At 42.0% G+C, this 18,661-nt stretch overlaps 1 protein-coding gene across 1 annotated transcript in view; it reads left to right on the forward strand.

Annotated features, from left to right (window-relative positions):
• Positions 1-18,661, forward strand: part of prss56 (serine protease 56) — a 63,895-nt gene that overhangs the window by 41,207 nt on the left and 4,027 nt on the right. The window contains exons 11-16 of the mRNA XM_072572404.1: positions 5,031-5,201; positions 7,508-7,601; positions 11,051-11,210; positions 11,526-11,664; positions 13,262-13,351; positions 16,702-16,808. Of these exons, the coding sequence (XP_072428505.1) occupies positions 5,031-5,201; positions 7,508-7,601; positions 11,051-11,210; positions 11,526-11,664; positions 13,262-13,351; positions 16,702-16,808 (761 nt within the window). The remainder of the gene's footprint in view (positions 1-5,030; positions 5,202-7,507; positions 7,602-11,050; positions 11,211-11,525; positions 11,665-13,261; positions 13,352-16,701; positions 16,809-18,661) is intronic.

The raw sequence follows: 18,661 nt of genomic DNA on the forward strand, positions 1-18,661 counted from the left end.
ACTTCCAAAAGCCTGTCAACCATCTACAAACCACAAGTTAGAAATATTGTGGAATATTTCCCACTTGCCTGGATGAGGACAGCTCCAACAACATTCAAGAAGCTTGGCATCTTGAAGCCCACTTAATTGGCACCATATCCACAAACATCCATTCCCTCCACTAACTTCACACAGTAGCAGCAGTATGTACCGTTTATAAAACGCTCTGCAGAAGTTTGCCAAAACTCCTTAGATAACACCATCCGAATCTTTGACTGCTACCATCTAGGAGAATGAAGACAGGAGATAGATAGCAACATTACCCTTCCAGACATTCACCTCCAACCTTGGAAATATATCACCATTCTTTAAGTGTTGCAGGATCAAAATCCTAAAATTCTCTTCCCAACAGCAGCTGGGTGGTCGCTGCACCAAATGGACCGCAATGGTTCAAGGAGGCGCATCACCACCATTTTCTTGAGGGCAATTAGGAGTGCAATAAATGCTTGCCCAGCCCGTGATGTCCATGACTTTGAATGAGTAACCAAAACTACCCACTTCTGAGTTTGTCAGAAGTTGGTCAGCTGTCAGACAACCAACCTTGCTTCCAGGTTGGTTATTTAAATACTTTAATGAGGATGGTTGCCTCTGACTGAAAACTTCTTTTCTAGTTTAACACTGGCTGAAAAGAGAGACTTTTTGCTGAGGCTTTTGATTTAACACTTAGGACAAACTCAAGAATGGCAAATTTCAAACAGTTACTACAATTTATACTAGAGAACAAGGGTTCTGATTGTTTGGCAGGGTGACACTGATTGACCAAAGTATTATCATGGAGAAAGCAAGTGTTGTTCTTTTGGAGAATCACCTCCAACAGTAGATATTTTGTCTTGGGCTTGCAAGTACAAATTGATTGTTTACTTTATTCAGTTATGAACTGAAAAATGTGTTGCTGGAAAAGCGCAGCAGGTCAGGCAGCATCAAAGGACCAGGAGAATCGATGTTTTGGGCATAAGCCCTTCTTCAGGAATGAGGAGGGTGTGCCAAGCAGGCTAAGATAAAAGGTAGGGAGGAGGGGCTTGGGGGAGGGGCGTTGGGAATGCGATAGGTGGAAGGAGGTTAAGATGAGGGTGATAGACAGGAGAGGGAGTGGGGGCGGAGAGGTCGGGAAGAAGATTGCAGGTCAAGAAGGCGGTGCTGAGTCCGAGGGTTGGGACTGAGAAAAGGTGGGTGGAGGGAAATTGAGAAAGGTGGAGAAATCTGCATTCATTCCTTGTGGGTTGGAGGGTTCCTAGGCAGAAGATGAGGTGCTTTTCCTCCAGGCGTCGTGTTGCCATGTTCTGGCGATGGAGGAGGCCAAGGACCTGCATGTCCTTGGAAGAGTGGGAGGGGGAGTTAAAGTTTTCAGCCACGGGGCGGTTGGGTTGGTTGGTGCGGGTGTCCCAGAGGTGTTCTCTGAAACGTTCCACAAGTAGGCGGCCTGTCTCTCCAATGTATAGGATGCCACATCGGGTGCAGTAAATGATGTGTGTGGAGGTGCAGGTGAATTTGTGATGGATATGGAAGTATCCCTTGGGGCCTTGGAGGGAAATGAGGGGGGAGGTGTGGGCGCACGTTTTGCATTTTTTGCGGTTGCAGGAGAAGGTGCCGGGAGTGGAGGTTGTGTTGGTGGGGGGTGGGGACCTAATGAGGGAGTCACGGAGGGAGTGGTCTTTCCGGAAGGCTGATAGGTGAGGGGAGGGAAATATATCCTTGCTGGTGGGGTCTGTTTGGAGGTAGCGGAAATGACGAAGGATGATACGATGTACCTGGAGGTTGGTGGGGTGGTAGGTGAGGACCAGTGGGGTTCTGTCCTGCTGGTGATTAGAGGGGTAGGGTTCAAGGGCAGAGGAGCAGGAAGTGGAGGAGATGCGGTGGATAGCATCGTCAACCACGTCTGAGGGGAAATTGCAGTCTTTGAAGAAGGAGGCCATCTGGGTTGTTCGGTGTTGGAATTGGTCATCCTGGGAGCAGATGCGGCGGAGGTGAAGGAACTGGGAATATGGGATGGCGTTTTTACATGGGGCAGGGTGGGAGGAGGTGTAATCTAGGTAGCTGTGGGAGTCAGTCGGTTTATAATAAACGTCCGTGTTGATTTGGTCGTCCGAGATAGAAATGGAGAGGTCTTGGAATGGGAGGGAGGAGTCTGAGACAGTCCAGGTAAATTTGAGGTGAGGGTGGAAGGTGTTGGTAAAGTGGATGAACTGTTCAACCTCCTCGTGGGAGCACGAGGTAGCACCGATACAGTCATCGATGTAGCGGAGGAAAAGGTGGGGGGTGGTGCCAGTGTAGCTGTGGAAGATGGACTGTTCCACATATCCGACAAAGAGGCAGGCATAGCTGGGGCCCATGCGGGTGCCCATGGCTACTCCTTTGGTTTGGAGGAAGTGGGTGGATTGGAAAGAGAAGTTGTTCAGAGTGAGAACCAGTTCAGTCAGTCGAAGGAGGGTGTCAGTGGAAGGGTACTGGTTGGTTCGGTGGGAAAGGAAGAAGCGGAGGGCTTTGAGGCCTTCGTGATGGGGGATGGAGGTGTATAGGGACTGGATGTCCATGGTGAAGATAAGGCACTTGGGGACAGGGAAGCAAAAATCATGGAGGGGGTGGAGGGTGTGTGTGGTGTCCCGAATGTAGGTGGGGAGTTCTTGGACTAAGGGGGACAGGACCGTGTCAAGGTATGCAGCGATGAGTTCGGTGGGGCAGGAGCCTACTTTATTCAGTTAACCAATCATTGGAGTTAGGGTCAATGTGTTGGTATTGCACTGACACTGAAATTTATACTTGACTTTGCTCAATTGTGTGGTAGATAGAACATTTTTCAGATTGATAGTTGCATCTACTATTCATGTTTTTCACTGTACTATGCAGTGACAACATGTTCATTCAACTTATCATAAAAGGCAGAGTGCAGACTGTCCTTGAGCTCTTGTAATACAATATACTGTGATTGTTTGAAATTTGGCATTCTTCTTTATGTCCTGCTGAGTGCAAGATCACACAGATTATATTTATCTTGCACATGATGCATACAGGGTGAGTTGTGGTGAGTTGTTGTCTGAGCTTGGCTGTCGAATTATGAGCTGTCATGAATCCAAGTGATTGGAGTGTATGTTTGGGTGGTTGAGAGATGCTGCATTAGGACCCTGTTCAAAAGGGCCACAACACACTGCAGCACTCCCAACTTGCGAAGAGAAGAAGAATACCTCTGCAGAATGTTCACCAAGAACTGATATCCCTGCAACTTCCTCCGCAAATGCTTACCAGACAAACAACATGACGAGAGCTTGCCACGACCCAACGTACTAACCATTCTACTTACATAAAAAACATCCTGGAACTGACAGCCAGACTTCTCTGACCACTCAGATTCATGACAACCCATGAACCGATAGTCAAGCTCAGACAACAACTCACCAGTTCAAAAGACCCTAAACCCATCAAGTGCAAGACAAATGTAATTTATAAAATTCCATGCTAAGAAGCAACGAAACACTATATAGGACAAATAGGCAGACAACTAGCAAAACACATCCACAAACACCAACTAGCCACTGAACGTCCTGACCAGCCGACCTCAGTAGTGATAGACACAGATGAAAAGGACCACAAATTTGAATGGGACCACACAACAGTTCACAGGAAAAGCAAAACAGAGGGCAGACAGAGAATTCCTAGAAACATGGCACTCATCCATGGACTCCATCAACAAACACTTGGACATAGACCCAATATACCGGCCACTACAACAAACAATGGGAACCAGCAACTGGAAGCAGCAGGAATGGAACCAAATAAATTCCAGAAGGCGCAGTATGGCAGCACTTTACAGTGAAGATATCACCTAGACAGGGGACAAAACATCTGCAAATCAACTTCCCAACTCAGCAAGCATACCCACAACCACGGCAACCAACACCCAAGCTACAAATCTTTACACAAACCTTGTGGTTTAATTGTTGCATGTCTGGATTATGTACTAATGTGATTTATAATTGAATCTTCAGCCCCTGATGCAAGTGTACTTGGTCAAAGTTCTTACTTTGTGACATGACCCTTTGATTTGAGAGTCGTTGAGAATATAAATTGGCATTTCTGAATGGACCCAAGCCTCATAGCCACTTAATTCAACATGTGCCAATTGACAGAATGAAATAAGATGGCTTCCAAGTGAAATCAAATATTATGATGGTTGTTGCTCCCAGACTGGGGTGGGTGAGGTTGCCCAATCTGTTATGGTTCCAGACAGCATGCCCCAAATGGTTAAGCTCCCGGGTGAACTGGCCTCCTTGTTTATTCACCCATCACTCAAGAATAATTAGTATTGCAACACACATAGATACAGATTAGAAATAAGAGGTAAGTCCAAAAGGATAAAGTTATAAAAAGCAGATGTATGGATCAATCTTTGAAGTGATTGTGAAAACAGATTAATACTGTGGCCATTTTAGTGGAGCTTCACATCCTTACTTGTGATATTCTATGTATCTATCTCTTCAGAGAGCTACCTTATTTCCATATCCTCACATATTTTGGAATTAAAAATTTAAAATGTCCTTAGTATTTTGGGATTTTGACCTATGGTCATGACATTTACATCGGCACAGTTTACTAAGGGTGCAATCATTTATGTATGCCAAGACTACATTTCATTGTATTTATAACACTAAGAATTTAGATTATGAGAAGGCTTTCATGAATTGACTTTAATGTCAGCAAACATAACGGAGACATTCTAACATACTTGGGTTGTAACACGAGAATTTGAATAGCAGCCTCTGCATATTTCTGGTAATGCTATTGATTTTTGGCAATAATAGCAACGGTATTTTCTTGTCTGTTGCACTTCCTGTAATTTTCAATTCAAAATGTCTATTAATGTACTTTCACAAATTTTATGAATAAGGTATATTTTTGGAAAAGAATATAGTCATGAAAAGAAATAGGTACCTATTTTAAATTATTGTTAGCTTTAGTCTTCTTGCGGTATTCAACTCATTCAACATTATTTATTTCAGAACTCAGGACATTTTTGCAGAAACTGCTGGACCTGCTTCACCCAGTGGAAGAATTTATCCGCATTCGAGACAGTTTCTCCTTCTTCACAGAGACAGTTCCAAAATTCATGGAGAACATTTACACAAACATTTTTCCATCCCAAGGACAGCACTTAGCAAATCATGAGAAAGGTATACAATGAAGTGATGGGATTGTGTGGGTTATCAAAGTTAATCTTTGTTTTAATTCAGATTTTGCACATTAATTGCACAAACAAAAGAGCTTCTCTGATACTTTTACTAATCATTCACTGGATGTAGGTATGCTCACTAGATCAGCATTTATTATCTGTTCCTAATTTCCCTTGAGAAGGTGGTGGTAGGCCAACATTCTGAACGACCGCAGTGAATGTGGTGTGCGTACAGAAGATGCTGTTAGGGAGAGTGTTCCAGAATTTTTCCCTAGCGATGTTGAATTAGTTGGATAATATCTTTCTTGTGTTATAACAGAGAATACACTTCATAAGTATTTAATTGGCTGTGACGAATTTTGGAATGCCATGGGTCACAAAAGGCACAATATAATTGCAATTCTGCCTTTCATTAAGGATATCCCTTAATGTGGCAATTGGTGAGTTTGTCCAGGGAAACAATGCATTAACAGCAGGTGAGGGAGGATGCCATGCCACTTGGAGGGCTGGAGGGAAGTTCCCTGTCATGTTTGGTAGTGTGAGTGTGTCGATTAGAGCTGGTGGGAAAGTATGACTTGGAACACATACTGCAAGAAGTTAGTGTGCAGGTTCAACATGTAATTAGGAAGGTAAATGGAAAGTTGATCTTTCTAATAAGAAAGACAAAGTCTTAAAATAGAAAGGTCTTCTTATAATTGTGCATGGTATTTGAGACACGCCTTATATCTCATGTACAGTTTTGGTCTCCTTGCCTGAGGAGCGAGGAGTATTAGAAGCAGTTCAAAGGAGGCTGATCCTCTAAAGGAGTTTTCATTTGAGGAAAAGTTGAGCAGGTTGGGTTTATAATCATTGGAGCTTAGAAAACTGAGAGATGACCATAATGAAAAATATAAGCTTCTAAGTGGGCTTAATGCAGTAAATTTTGAGATGAACTAGAGACACAATTTAAGAATAAGGGGATTCCCATTTAAGACTGAGATGAGGAGAATTTTTTCTCTCAAAGAGTTATTAATCTTTAGAATTATCTTCCCCAGAGAACAGTGGAGACTGCATCAATGAATATAGTCAAAGCTGAAATGGAGAGACTTTTGATCATCAGTTTAATGGACACAAGCAGGAAAGTGCAGTTAAAGCCACAATCAGATCAGCTATAATCTTATTGAATGGTGAAGCAATATTTATGGCCTATTCCTGCTCCTATTTCTTATGACTTTATTGGTGAGCAGGGGTGTGGAAGATCAGAAATGTCTGAAGGGCATATGACAAGAAATGCTGTTCCCTTGGACTTTCACTGTAGGGTTTCACTGGACACTATGTACAGTAATGACAAAGTTGAAACTGCAATCCCAAATGCATTGTGAGAACATGATATAAATATATTAATGAAGCATCCTTTCTCTCCACAGCAGGATGTTCAGATACACCAAAATCCAAACTTTAAAATAAGAGCTCATGGTGACTCAGTGGTTAGCACTGCTACCTCACAGCGCCAGGAACTCGGGTTCGATTCCAGCCTCAGGCGACTGTCTGTGTGGAGTTTGCACATTCTCCCCATGTCTGCGTGGATTTCCTCTGGGTGCTCCGGTTTCCTCCCACAGTCCAAATATGTGAAGGTTAGGTGAATTGGCCCCGCTAAATTGCCCATAGTGTTCAGGGATGTGTGGGTTCAGTGCATTAGTCAGGGGTAAATGTAGAATAGTAGGGCCGGGGAATGGGTCTGGGTGGGTGTGAACTTGTTGGGCCAAATTGCCTGCTTCTACATTGTAGGGATTCTATAACATCTGAGGCATGCACAGAAAGGCCATTTTGACCAGTGGAAACGATGAGAATATGTAACAAATGTATTTCCCACCTTTGTCATTACACAATGCTAGGTTCAAAGGCTTCCCATGCATTTGGGAGCCAATATTGGATAGTAAAGTCAAGGATTGAAATGTTAAACACTCCAAGTAAGTTGAACTGATAATTGGCCAATCGTTTTCTCCTCCCTGTCCCAATATTTGGAATAATTTTTAAAAGGAACTTTGTCCTCCAGCTGCCCAGAGTTGGGTGGCTGATAAATAAATTAGAGTCCAGAAACTTCTGTATGATCTGAAAGGACCTTTGCTATAATTAGAACCAGTAGCCATTCCATCAGTGCTTTGGCTGAGCTAAAGAATTAGGTTCTTATTTGTAATAGCTCATTGTTACTAGGCCACCATACAATCTAGTTTCAAATCCCAGTTACCAAGTTATAAAGTTTATTAAGTGAAATTATGCTTCAAGTTTGATTTGTTAATTAATATATACATTTTAAATAATTAAAAGAATGGATACAAACAAATGACCTGTTAGAAGAAAGACATGGACGGTCGCTGGAAACTAATTTAGAGTCAAATATTCAGCAGAATATCAGCAACAGGTGAGCACATTTTTCTACTATTTAAATTCCTTTCCCTTCCCAAACCTCTCAAATGGCCCAACAGTATTTCTTCATGTTTGAATTTAGACTGCATATTCAGTAAGTTATTTAATGATGTAGGGCATCCCAACAAAGCCTGATCTTGTTGGATTATATGGATTGATTCTGATCTTGTTGGATTTCAGAAGGATCAAGGGACATAGGGATAAGATGAGAAAGGAGAGTTGAAATAGGTCAGCAATGATTTTATTGAGAGGAGTAGGTTCAACGATTCACATGGCCTTCGGTAGATTTAAGTTGTGATGTTTTTATGTCCTTTTATGATGTTCACACAAACTAACTTTCCAACAGAAGTGATTGGATAGCAAAAATATCAGTGTCACAGGTACATTTCCTGCCTCGTTGTCTAGAAAGTTGTAGTTTCCTATTGTTACTTTCACTGAGCTCAGCAAAACCAACAGAGGTGAAATCTGAGATATTTCCTAGTTTCAAAATACTTTTGATATATCAGGTGAAAACATTCCTTTTCACATTGTTATAGGCATTATTTAGTTTATGGATGGTAAATGTACTAGATGAGGGCCATGGGTTGCCATAATTTGTTGGTATACAGATCTCAACTGGTGAATGGAGGAACATAAATTGACATAGAATACATGTGGGGTGTGGGATGTGGATGGTTGGGGAGAGATGTACCTTGGCATGGAGGATATGAGGGGCAGTACAAGGTGGCATGGCCTGGCCTTGAGAGCATGGCACCCATTGTGGCTCTTTAGGGGAAATACTTTGACATGACTGACACCATGCTTTGGAGCAAATAGGGGCATATGGTGTAAGTGTTAACATCAATAGGGTATGAAGAATGTTGGTAATGTAAATAAAGAGGATTGGAGGGATGTTTCATGTTTTATTCTTTATTTCAAAACTTAAGACACAGGGCACAATTCCCAAGTTAGGTCTGCCATGTAGCCAGCCTTCAAACCTCTGGGGCCCTCATCCCCAACTTCCCCTGCCCCTCCCACCACCCTACCAAAAATCCAATGTCCAGGCAGCCATTTTTAAAGGTCAGACTCGTGGAGCCAAGCTCTCTTCCATCTCTCTGCAGTCAACCTGGGTCTGTGGCTGCTGGAAATCTGAAATAAAAGTGAAAGATGTTAAAGTATTTAGTAGGACTGGCAGGTTTTGTGGAGGGAAAAACCGTTGATGCTTTTGATATTTGTTCCATTATTTGGGCTGAAGTTTTCCAGCCTTGTGGAGCTATTTTCTGTAAGGGGCAGACACAATAGTCATTTCTTTCAGTGATTTGTGTTGGTAGTGTTGATAGTACTATACTATTGCCAGTTTACTTTAACTATGCTAAATCGTATCTCTGAGAACCATTCATTTGAGTTATTGGGACATAAGATATGGTTTTATAGATTCTTTGTGGTCTGGTATTTATAATAAATCACAGATTTCTAATTTTATAAATAGAGTGAATAGCTCAAAATGTACAAATGAACATTGACCTGGCTGCCTGTGAACGTGCAAATGGTGATGTCAATTACTGACAACATATATGGAATAGATCTGCACGTACTGGGCTATGCCACTGTGCTCTAAATGTAGAGGTTGATTAGGGATTGTCAACACCGTTTTTTTGAAAGGTATGTCATGCCTCACAAACCTTATTGAGTTCGTTGAGGAGGTGACCAAAAAAGGTGGATGAGGGTAAAATGGTTGATGAGGTATATATGGATTGCGGTAAGGCGTTTGATAGGGTTTCCCATAGTAGGCTGTTGCACAAAATATGGAGGCATGGGATTGAGGGTGATTCAGTGGTTTGGATCAGAAATTGGCTAGCTAAAAGAAGACAGAAGGTGGTGGTTGTTGGAAAATGTTCATCCTGGTGTTCAGTTACTAGTGGTATACCGCAAGGATCTGTTTTGGAGCCACTGCTGTTTGTCATTTTAATAAATGACCTGAATGAGGACGTAGAAAGATGGGTTAATAAATTTGCAGATGACACTAAGGTCGATGGAGTTGTGAATAATGCTGAAGGATGCTGCAGGTTACAAAGAGACATAGAGACAAAGAGCTGGGCTGAGAGGTGTAAATGGAGTTTAATGCAGAAAAGTGTGAGGTGATTCATGCTGGAAAGAACAACAGGAATGCAGAGTACTGGGCTAATGGTAAGCTTCTTGGTAGTGTGGATGAGCAGAGAGCTCTTGGTGTCCATGTACGTAGATCCCTGAAAGTTGCTACCCAGGTTGATAGGGTTGTTAAGAAGGCATATGGTGTGTCAGCTTTTATTGGTAGAGGGATTGAGTTTCAGAGCCACGAGGTCAATGCTGCAGCTGTACAAAACTCTGATGTGGCTGCACTTGGAGTATTGTGTACAATTCTGGTCACCACATTACAAGAAGGATGTGGAAGCGTTGGAAAGGTTTCAGAGGAGCTTGACTGGGATGTTGCCTGGTATGGAGGGAAGGTCTTATGACGAAAGGCTGAGGGACTTGAGGCTGTTTTCATTGGCGAGAAGAAGGTTGAGAAGTGACTTAATTGAGACATGTAAGATAATCAGAGGGTTATATCGGGTGGACACTGATAGCCTTTATCTTTGGATGGTGATGACGAGCACGGAGGGGAACATAGCTTTAAACTGGGATGATAGATATAGGACAGATGTCAGAGATAGTTTCTTTACTCAGAGACTAGTCGGGTCGTGGAACGCACTGCCTACAACAGTAGTAGACTTGCCAATGTTAAGGGCATTTAAATGGTCATGGGATAAACATATGGATGAAAATGGAATAGTGTAAGTTAGATGGGCTTCAAATTGGTTTCACAGATTGACGCAACATCGAGGGCACATTATTACATAGAACATAACTGAGCTGTAATGTTCTATGTAACAATGTCTCAGTAGTAATGCCAGTAACCCTATTGAGGCCAGCATCTCCAGAATAGTGGCAGAGATCCAAAGCAGGGACAAAGACCACCCATTTTGGGTGAGAAAGAGAGGTATCAGCTCCAGGCTGAATTTCACTTACTGACTTCACTGACCTTATGAGAACTGGCACAATGGACTACCCTTCCAGTTGGAAGGCAGCTCCACCCATTGCTTAGCAATGACCATAACACTGTGAGGTGGAGTTTCTTTGCTTGCACCTAGAACTTGCAATCTGATGAATCACAACCTTCTACAAAAGGTTTTAACTTATACATAGAACAATGATCAAAGATTGCTCTCCCAAAATTGCCTGCACGGAATTCATTTACACTGAATATGTCATTTTCCTATGCAGAAAATGCTGTGTACACAACAACTTATGCAAGTTTTACTTTTGTTATATGTAAGTAATTTCTATGTTGTCTAGTGGCATAAAGTAGAAGACTGTTCACTATTTTTATTTGGTAACTATTGGCTAACACAAACACACATTTACCTGAATTCCTCTCTTTTCAAGAACTGTAGAAATGGGAACAATAGAAGTTCAAAACTTGTTCAAAGGTATTGGACCTGATTTGGACAATTGGATCAAATATTTTACTGAGAACATAGATTTCACTGATGAGGACAGAGAACGGGACAATACAGGCAGAAAAGAAAGGCAACTGTTTTTCCAGGTATAGTAGCCAGGAATTTCATAGTTCCATTGCAGTAGTAGTATTGAACACAAATAATTCTACAAGTATAGAGTACAGCCAATATCTGGCAACATTGTACATTTTATAGAGACTAGGTTTATAGCATGCAAGACGGATATGTCTGCCTTGGCACTGCTAGTATTGGCTTTCCTCATCCCATTTCCTTTTCTTTTCCCTCTATTATTTCCTAACTCTTCATTATTCCTTTTAAGTGGTAAATGGAGTGGTTATTCATCACAAGATGTTTGCGAAGGATGTTTGCCAATATTTTCTTTTAAAATTCCAAAAAAACAGATGGAATCACTGAAAGGAGATCTTCAAAGTCTGTTGAGGAGCTTGAGCTCCCAGCCTGAGATAGATGAGATACTATCCTATATGCAGAAAATTCCATATGAAGCAGAGAGTTTGTCTCCAACACTTTTGAAGGATAATGGTATGTTTTAAAAACTTCCAGTCACACTATTTGTTGAACTTAATTCACAACTCTACATTTACATTCTTTCTCTTTTGTGAGATTGCCTCATCCACATAAAGATAAGATGGTTTGTGAATTTAGCAGTCTGTATTATTGTTAGGCAGAAGGAAACAAGTTTGAATACGGCAAATGAGAAATCAGAAATTAAAACTGCACATGCTGGGAAAAGTTAGTACAGGTAGAAGATCCTTCATCTGAACATCCAAAAACCAAAAAGCTTGGAAATCTGAAGGTTTTTCTGAAGTGTTTTTCTCATTAACAAGGTTGTTTGGCAAGCAAACAGTTAACCCAAGTCGACACCCACTCTATGCTTGTCACTCAGATGTGATGTGGGGGTGTGGCCAAGCACCAACAGGCCTGGGGTTTCTCTGAATGCCCCCAAGTCGACACCCACTCAATGCGTGTCACTCAGATGCGACATGGGGGGGTGCATGGCTAAGTACATTCTTACTTGGAAGTTTGGTCCTCCAGTCAGATTTTTAAAATTTCACCATTAACCTCACTTATTCTAAAAACTGAAAAATTCCAAATTCGGAAAAACAGCTGGTCCGAGCATTTCAGATAAAGGATTTTCTGTCTGTTGATCTGCTTATATTTGGGAAGACAGAGAGACAGACTTAACATTTTGTGTCATCACTATAATGGGAATACCAACACCTACAAGTTCCACCAAACCATACAGCATCCTGACTTGGACTATGGTGGTTCACTATTATTGTGTCAAAATCCCTTCCTTACAAACGCTGTGGGTAAAGCAGCCCAATAAGACTGCTCAATACCACTTTCTCCAGAACAATTAGGGTGGGCAAAAAAGTCTGTCCTAGCCAGCAACACCCACATCCCAAAAATTAATTTGAAAAGGTCAAATGTGACTCTTCTTCAGAGTGAGGTATCAGGACTGTCCACTTAGATTTGACACTTTGTTTTAATAAAGCATGCAAGAGGTTTGCACACATATTAGTGAACTTCAAAAGACTTTATTAAACAAAGGTATTTACAATGTGTGGTATTAGGCAATATGCCTCTGATGCCCTACAGACCAAAGTTTCAGTTCCGTGTGATTTGGCATTATGATGACATGCTTCCGTTTGCATATACTCAGTGGTTATCCTTACAGGGAAGATAGAATTAACCCTTTACCCTTTGCAGCACACCAACCTGTTACCTACTTATAACAGAGTGAGAAATTTTAACCAGAAGAGTGAGGAGACTATCTTTGTCTCATCTGTGTTCTCAGATTTGATGAAGTTAGTCATCCCTCTCTTCAGCTGGAGGACAGTATGGGTTGTTTGGCCTCCTCTCCCAACCAGAGTGGTCTCCATCCACTTGTCTTTCGAACCAAGAGAGAAACTGTATAAAGAAAGGTTGTGGCCACTTCTCTGTCCTTTAAACTGCAGAAGTGAAATGATATGAAAGCAAAAGGACTAGCAAGTTTAGTGAAGTTAAATTCAACTCATTTGCTGACTTGAAATAAAAGCCATGGCTTCATTATTTCTCAAAACACTTCAGAAATGCTTATAAAAGAAATATAACTGAAAGCAACTATTTTTAATAGGACTGAATTCATCTAAAAATGACTTGAGGGTGAAGAAACAAGATGATTTAAATGTTGTACCAGACTCTGCAGTGTTTTTGAAAGCCAACGGTGAGTTGTCAATTTGTTTTCAAACAAACATGTCAGCAAATTTTGAAAGGGATCATCACTTAGAGGAAAAGGTACTTTCACCGAAATTCAAATCGGAATGTAATCTTTGCTTGGGTCTGAGTTGTGAGACTAGCATCAAAGTTAGACATAAACTGGAGAACAACATTAAATGTGAACTTGAGCATGGCTTTTCTACTTAACTGAGAGGGAAGCACAACTAATTAGCCCCTAAAATGCAGGAATATTTGAATTTATTTGTTTTAAAGGCCTTTCTAATCCAATACCTAAATCCTAGAGAACATTGTGGCTCACAAGTGTCAACCAGTGACCACTTCACACAGCCTATCCATCTTCCCTTGATAAGGTGAATGGAAATGTCATCATCATGTTTACTCCATGTCACACACCACTGGGATTTCACCATCCTTTTATCTTTGTTGGATAAAAATCCTGAAAATTCTTAAAAGTAGGTGGCCAATCTTGTCGGGTCAGATCAGTGGGCCAGTGGTGGTTGGGTTGGGGCCAGGTTCAGGGGCAGAGGGTTATTGAATCAGTGGGTCAGGTTGGGATCGAGGGTAGTGAGAGGTTAGCTGAGGAGGGTCGGGTTGGATGGGTACATTGGGGATCGGATTAAGTGTGGTCAGGCCGGGAGGGTAGGTAGCAACTGGATTCAGTGGAGTTGGATCAACGGAAGAGGATGGGCGGTGGTGGGAGGGGGTGGTTGGTGGAGGTGATGTGATGAAGGACTTTTGCCCGAAACGTCGATTTCGAAGCTCCTTGGATGCTGCCTGAACTGCTATGCTCTTCCAGCACCACTAATCCAGAATGATGATTGGGCCCACCTGAGTCAGGCTGGGAAAACATTGGCTCCAAAAGGATTGAGTCAGGCACAATGGTGGTTGGACGTAGGGAAGGATAAAATTTAGAGGAGCGTTAATGGTGTGTCAGGGACCTCTTTAGCAGTTACCCATAAATTAGACAAGTTTTAAATCCTCTACCTTTTCCTGGGTTATTGTTAAGCTTAATTGTCAGAGCCCTCTGGAACCTTCAACAATGACGGGCTATTTCAGATGATTATCGAGGTAGAGGAATTAATCATTGGAAAATTCAACTTCCTTCGGAGTCAGTAACTACCAAGAACTGCTGATAGTTCACAATATTTTTTGTGATTCATAACAGATGTTGGTTGACCAACCAGATAAATGTGTCATTTCTGCAAGAATGGATATAGCTATAAGATCAGAATTTGTAGGAGCTAGAGGAGACAATTCAGCTCAGTCATTGGGTCTGCTCCATCACTCAATGGGATCATAGCTGATCTGACAATCCTCAAACCCACTTTCCTGCCTTTTCTCCATAACTCCTGGTTACTTTACTAATTGAAAATCCATCTATCTCAGCCTTGAATATATTTAATGACCCAGCCTCAACAGAATTCCACAGATTCACAAATCTGTGAGAGAAGAAACTCCTCCTCATCGCTGTCTTAAATGTCTAACCCATTATTCTGAGATAATGCCCTCCGATGCCAGACTCTCCCACAAGAGAAAACAACATTTCTACATTTACCCTGTCAAGTTCCCTAAGAATCTAAGATGCGTCAATAATGACTTCTCTCATTCTTTTACATTCCAACAAGCCAGGCCCAATCTACTCAACCTGTCCTCACAGGACCATCTGTATCAGCCCAGTGAACTTTCTCTGAACCGCATCCAATACTCAGATAGGGGTCCCTAAATTGTTCACACTATTCTAGCTATGTTCTGACCAGTAGCCTGTATAATGGCTAGTTCGTGATGCAGATTGACACCAAACAGCACAGGATCAGTTCCCATACCAGCTGAATTCACCATGAAGGTTCCATCTTCTCAATCTTGCCCTTTGGCTGAGGTGGGGTAACCCTCAGGTTAAACTTACCAGCAGTCGTCTTTCTCTAATAAGATATTAGTCTGATGGTCCTCTGGGACTAATGTGACTTTACCTTTATAGTTTCAGCAAAACCTGGGTTTAGATCAGAGTGGTGCTGGAAAAGCATAACAGGTCAGACAGCATCTGAGGAGCAGGAAAATCGACGTTTCGGGCAAAAGCCCTTCATCAGGAATAGAGACAGGAAGCCTCTAGGGTGGAGAAATAAATGAGGGAGTGGGGGTGAGGGGGTGAGGTGGGGGGGGGGGGGGGGGGGGCGGAGGTGGGCTGGGGAGAAGGTAGCAAAGAGTACAATAGGTGAATGGGGGTGGGGATGGAGGTGATAGGTCAGAGGGAGGGTGGAGCGGATTAGGTGGGAAGGGAGGTAGGCAGGTAGGACAGGTCATGGGGATGGTGCTGAGCTGGAAGGTTGGAACTGGGGTAAGGTGGGGGGGAAAAATGAGGAAACTGGTGAAGTTTCAACACAACCTCCCTACCTTTAAACTCCATTCCATTTGCAATAAATGTCAACATTTCATTTGCTTTCCCTAATACCATCTGAAATTGGATGCAAGTTCTTTGTGATTCATGGGAAAGGACTCAAATCCCTCTGTTCTATTGCTTTCTGCCACCTTTCTTAATGTAAATAATATTCAGCTTCTCTATCCTTCCTGACAATGGACATTACTTGGCATTTTCCCACAATATATTCCAGCCAAGCATTTGCCCACTCACTTAACCTACCTATATCCTTCAGACTATTTTGGTCATCCTCATCGCTGGCCTTCCCATCTACTTCTGTCATTTGCAAACTTGGCTATAGGTACTTTCACTTTCCTATTCTATTTGTAAGTGATTGTGACTTCAGCACTGACCCCAGTGGCACACCACTCGTTACAAATTGTCATCCTCAAAATACCTCTCTCATCTCAACTCTGTCTTCTATTAGTTAGCCAATCCTTTGTCCATGCTAATATACTATCTACAACATTATGAACTCTTATCATATTAAGTGTGGCATCTTATGAAGGGAGTGAAAATCTTAATGTATTATATGCAACGTTTCTCCTTTACCCATTGTTCTTGTTATCTCAAAAGAATTCCAGCAACTTTGTTAGGCATGTAACCTCTCTCATGAAGCCACGTTGATTCTGCTTTATCATGTTGAGCATTTCTAATCATCACATTCTTTATAATAGACTCTAAGATAACTAGTCTTCTTCCCTTTCTAAATAAAGGTGTTACATTAGCAAGTTGTCAATTCTATGTCTTTTCCAGAATATCAGGATTTCAAGAATCCTAGGATGCATCCCATCAGGTCCAAGGGACTTATTAGCCTTTGATACCATTAGTTTCCCTCTCACGTTTTCACTAGAGATAATTGGTGTACTCTCCCATTTGAGTCAGTAACAAAGAATAATCATTTTAATTTTCTCACTGTTTAGATTGTCAGAGCCTCAATGAGTCACTGTTCAATGTCAGTTTATTGATGGATGAATATAAATGGATTCTATCTATACCAACAGAGAAATTGTCAATGAGATTTCAAGAGGTATGTATCAATTTTAATGCATAAAAGCTTTAATTGACAGGATTTATATGTACAAATTAAAATTTGAAATATTTATATGAGTTTTTCCTGTTAATGTGAAATGGTAAAAACTCCCTGAACATGGAGGGATATAACTTACAGCCTATTTTCTGCCAAATGCGTGGCTCTCCATGTCTTCTCAGGGCTTACGATTTAAGCACCCATCTAAGTCAAGTGATAGGTTTACAGTGGGTAAGCTTAATTCCTGTGACATATGTAAGGTCTTGATTAGAATTCCAGCATGATACTGTTCGTCAGATATTGGTCACTTTCTCCACTGAGCCAGATATTCTGGGTTCAATTCCAGCTCCAGAGACTGTGGTATGGAGGGACTGCTGCATTGTTGAAGGTAGCATCTTCCACAAGGGATGTCAGAGCAAGGTCCCCTCAAACAAAAATAAAAGATTCTGTGATATTATTCAAAATAACAGTGAAGATGTTACGCCCAATATCCTGAGCAATACTCATCCTTCAACTAACTATAACTGATGTTATAGTCACCATTAAATTGTTAATTCTGGCACTGCCCTGTGTTTAGATTGGCAGCTATGTTCTTAAATTACATCAGTAAATCCACTTGAAAAGCACTTAATTGTGAAGTATTTTTGGACATCCTCTGATTTTCTATATAAAGTATTTTCTGTTACTGGGTCTAGTGTACCTTACACACTCCATCCAGTATTAACTGAAGAGGATTCCTGCAGGTAAGTTTTCATTTACATTTGTAGGGCCAAGAGCAGCATAAATGGACAGCCTGTGAACCCTACAGCAAGTGAATGCCCTCCCCAAAACCTGCAACCATACCTCCCCCCTCACCTCTATCCAAGATCCAAAACGATCCTTCAACATCCGACAGAGATTTACCTGTACCCCCACACACGTCATCTACTGCATCCATTGCACCTGATGTAGTCTCCTCTACTTTGGAGAGACAGGACGCCAATTTTCAGATTGTTTTAGAGAACATCTCTCGAACACCCACACCAACAATCCCACCGCCCTGTAGCTAAACTCTAACTCCCCCTCCCACTCTGCCAAAAACATGCACGTCCTAGGCCTCCTCCATTGCCAAACCCTAACCACCTGATGCCTGGAGAAAGAATGCCTCATCTTGCATCTTGTGACCCTCCAATCACACAGGATCAATGTGGATTTCACCACCAGTTTCCCCATTTCCCATCTCCCCACTTTATCCCAATCCCAACCTCCCCACTCAGCATCGCCCTCTTGAATTGTCCTGCCTGTCCATCTTTCTTCCAACCTATCTGCATCACCCTTCTCTCCAACTTATCACTTTCACCTCCACCTTCATCTACCTATTACATTCCCAGATACCTCTCCCCCAGCCCCACTCACCCTCCCATTCATCTCTCAGTCCCCTTGGCCCACAAGCCTCATTCCTGATGAAGGGCTTATGCCCAAAATGTCAACTCTCCTGCTCCTCGGATACTCCCTGACTGGCTGTGCTTTTCCAGCACTATGCTCTATGACATCATAGCTCTCACTCAAGAAGCTGGACACCATCTATGAAAACCATTCTGCTTTACTTGCACCCCATCCCTTATTTTAAGCATTCACCTACTCCATTACTGATGCACAATGGCCACAGTGTGTGCCATCCACAAGGTGCACTATAGCAATTCACCTTTAACAGCACCTCCCAAATCTATGAATTCTACCATCTAGAACATTGTGGTGGGAAAACAATAACCTACAATTTCCTCTACAAATCGCAACCCTTCATGACTAGAAAATATGTCACCTCACCATGTCACTGGGTCAAAATCCTGGAACCCTTCCTCACAGTTCTGCAT

This window comes from Chiloscyllium punctatum, chromosome 6, assembly GCF_047496795.1.
Source record: "Chiloscyllium punctatum isolate Juve2018m chromosome 6, sChiPun1.3, whole genome shotgun sequence".
Lineage (NCBI taxonomy): Eukaryota > Metazoa > Chordata > Chondrichthyes > Orectolobiformes > Hemiscylliidae > Chiloscyllium > Chiloscyllium punctatum.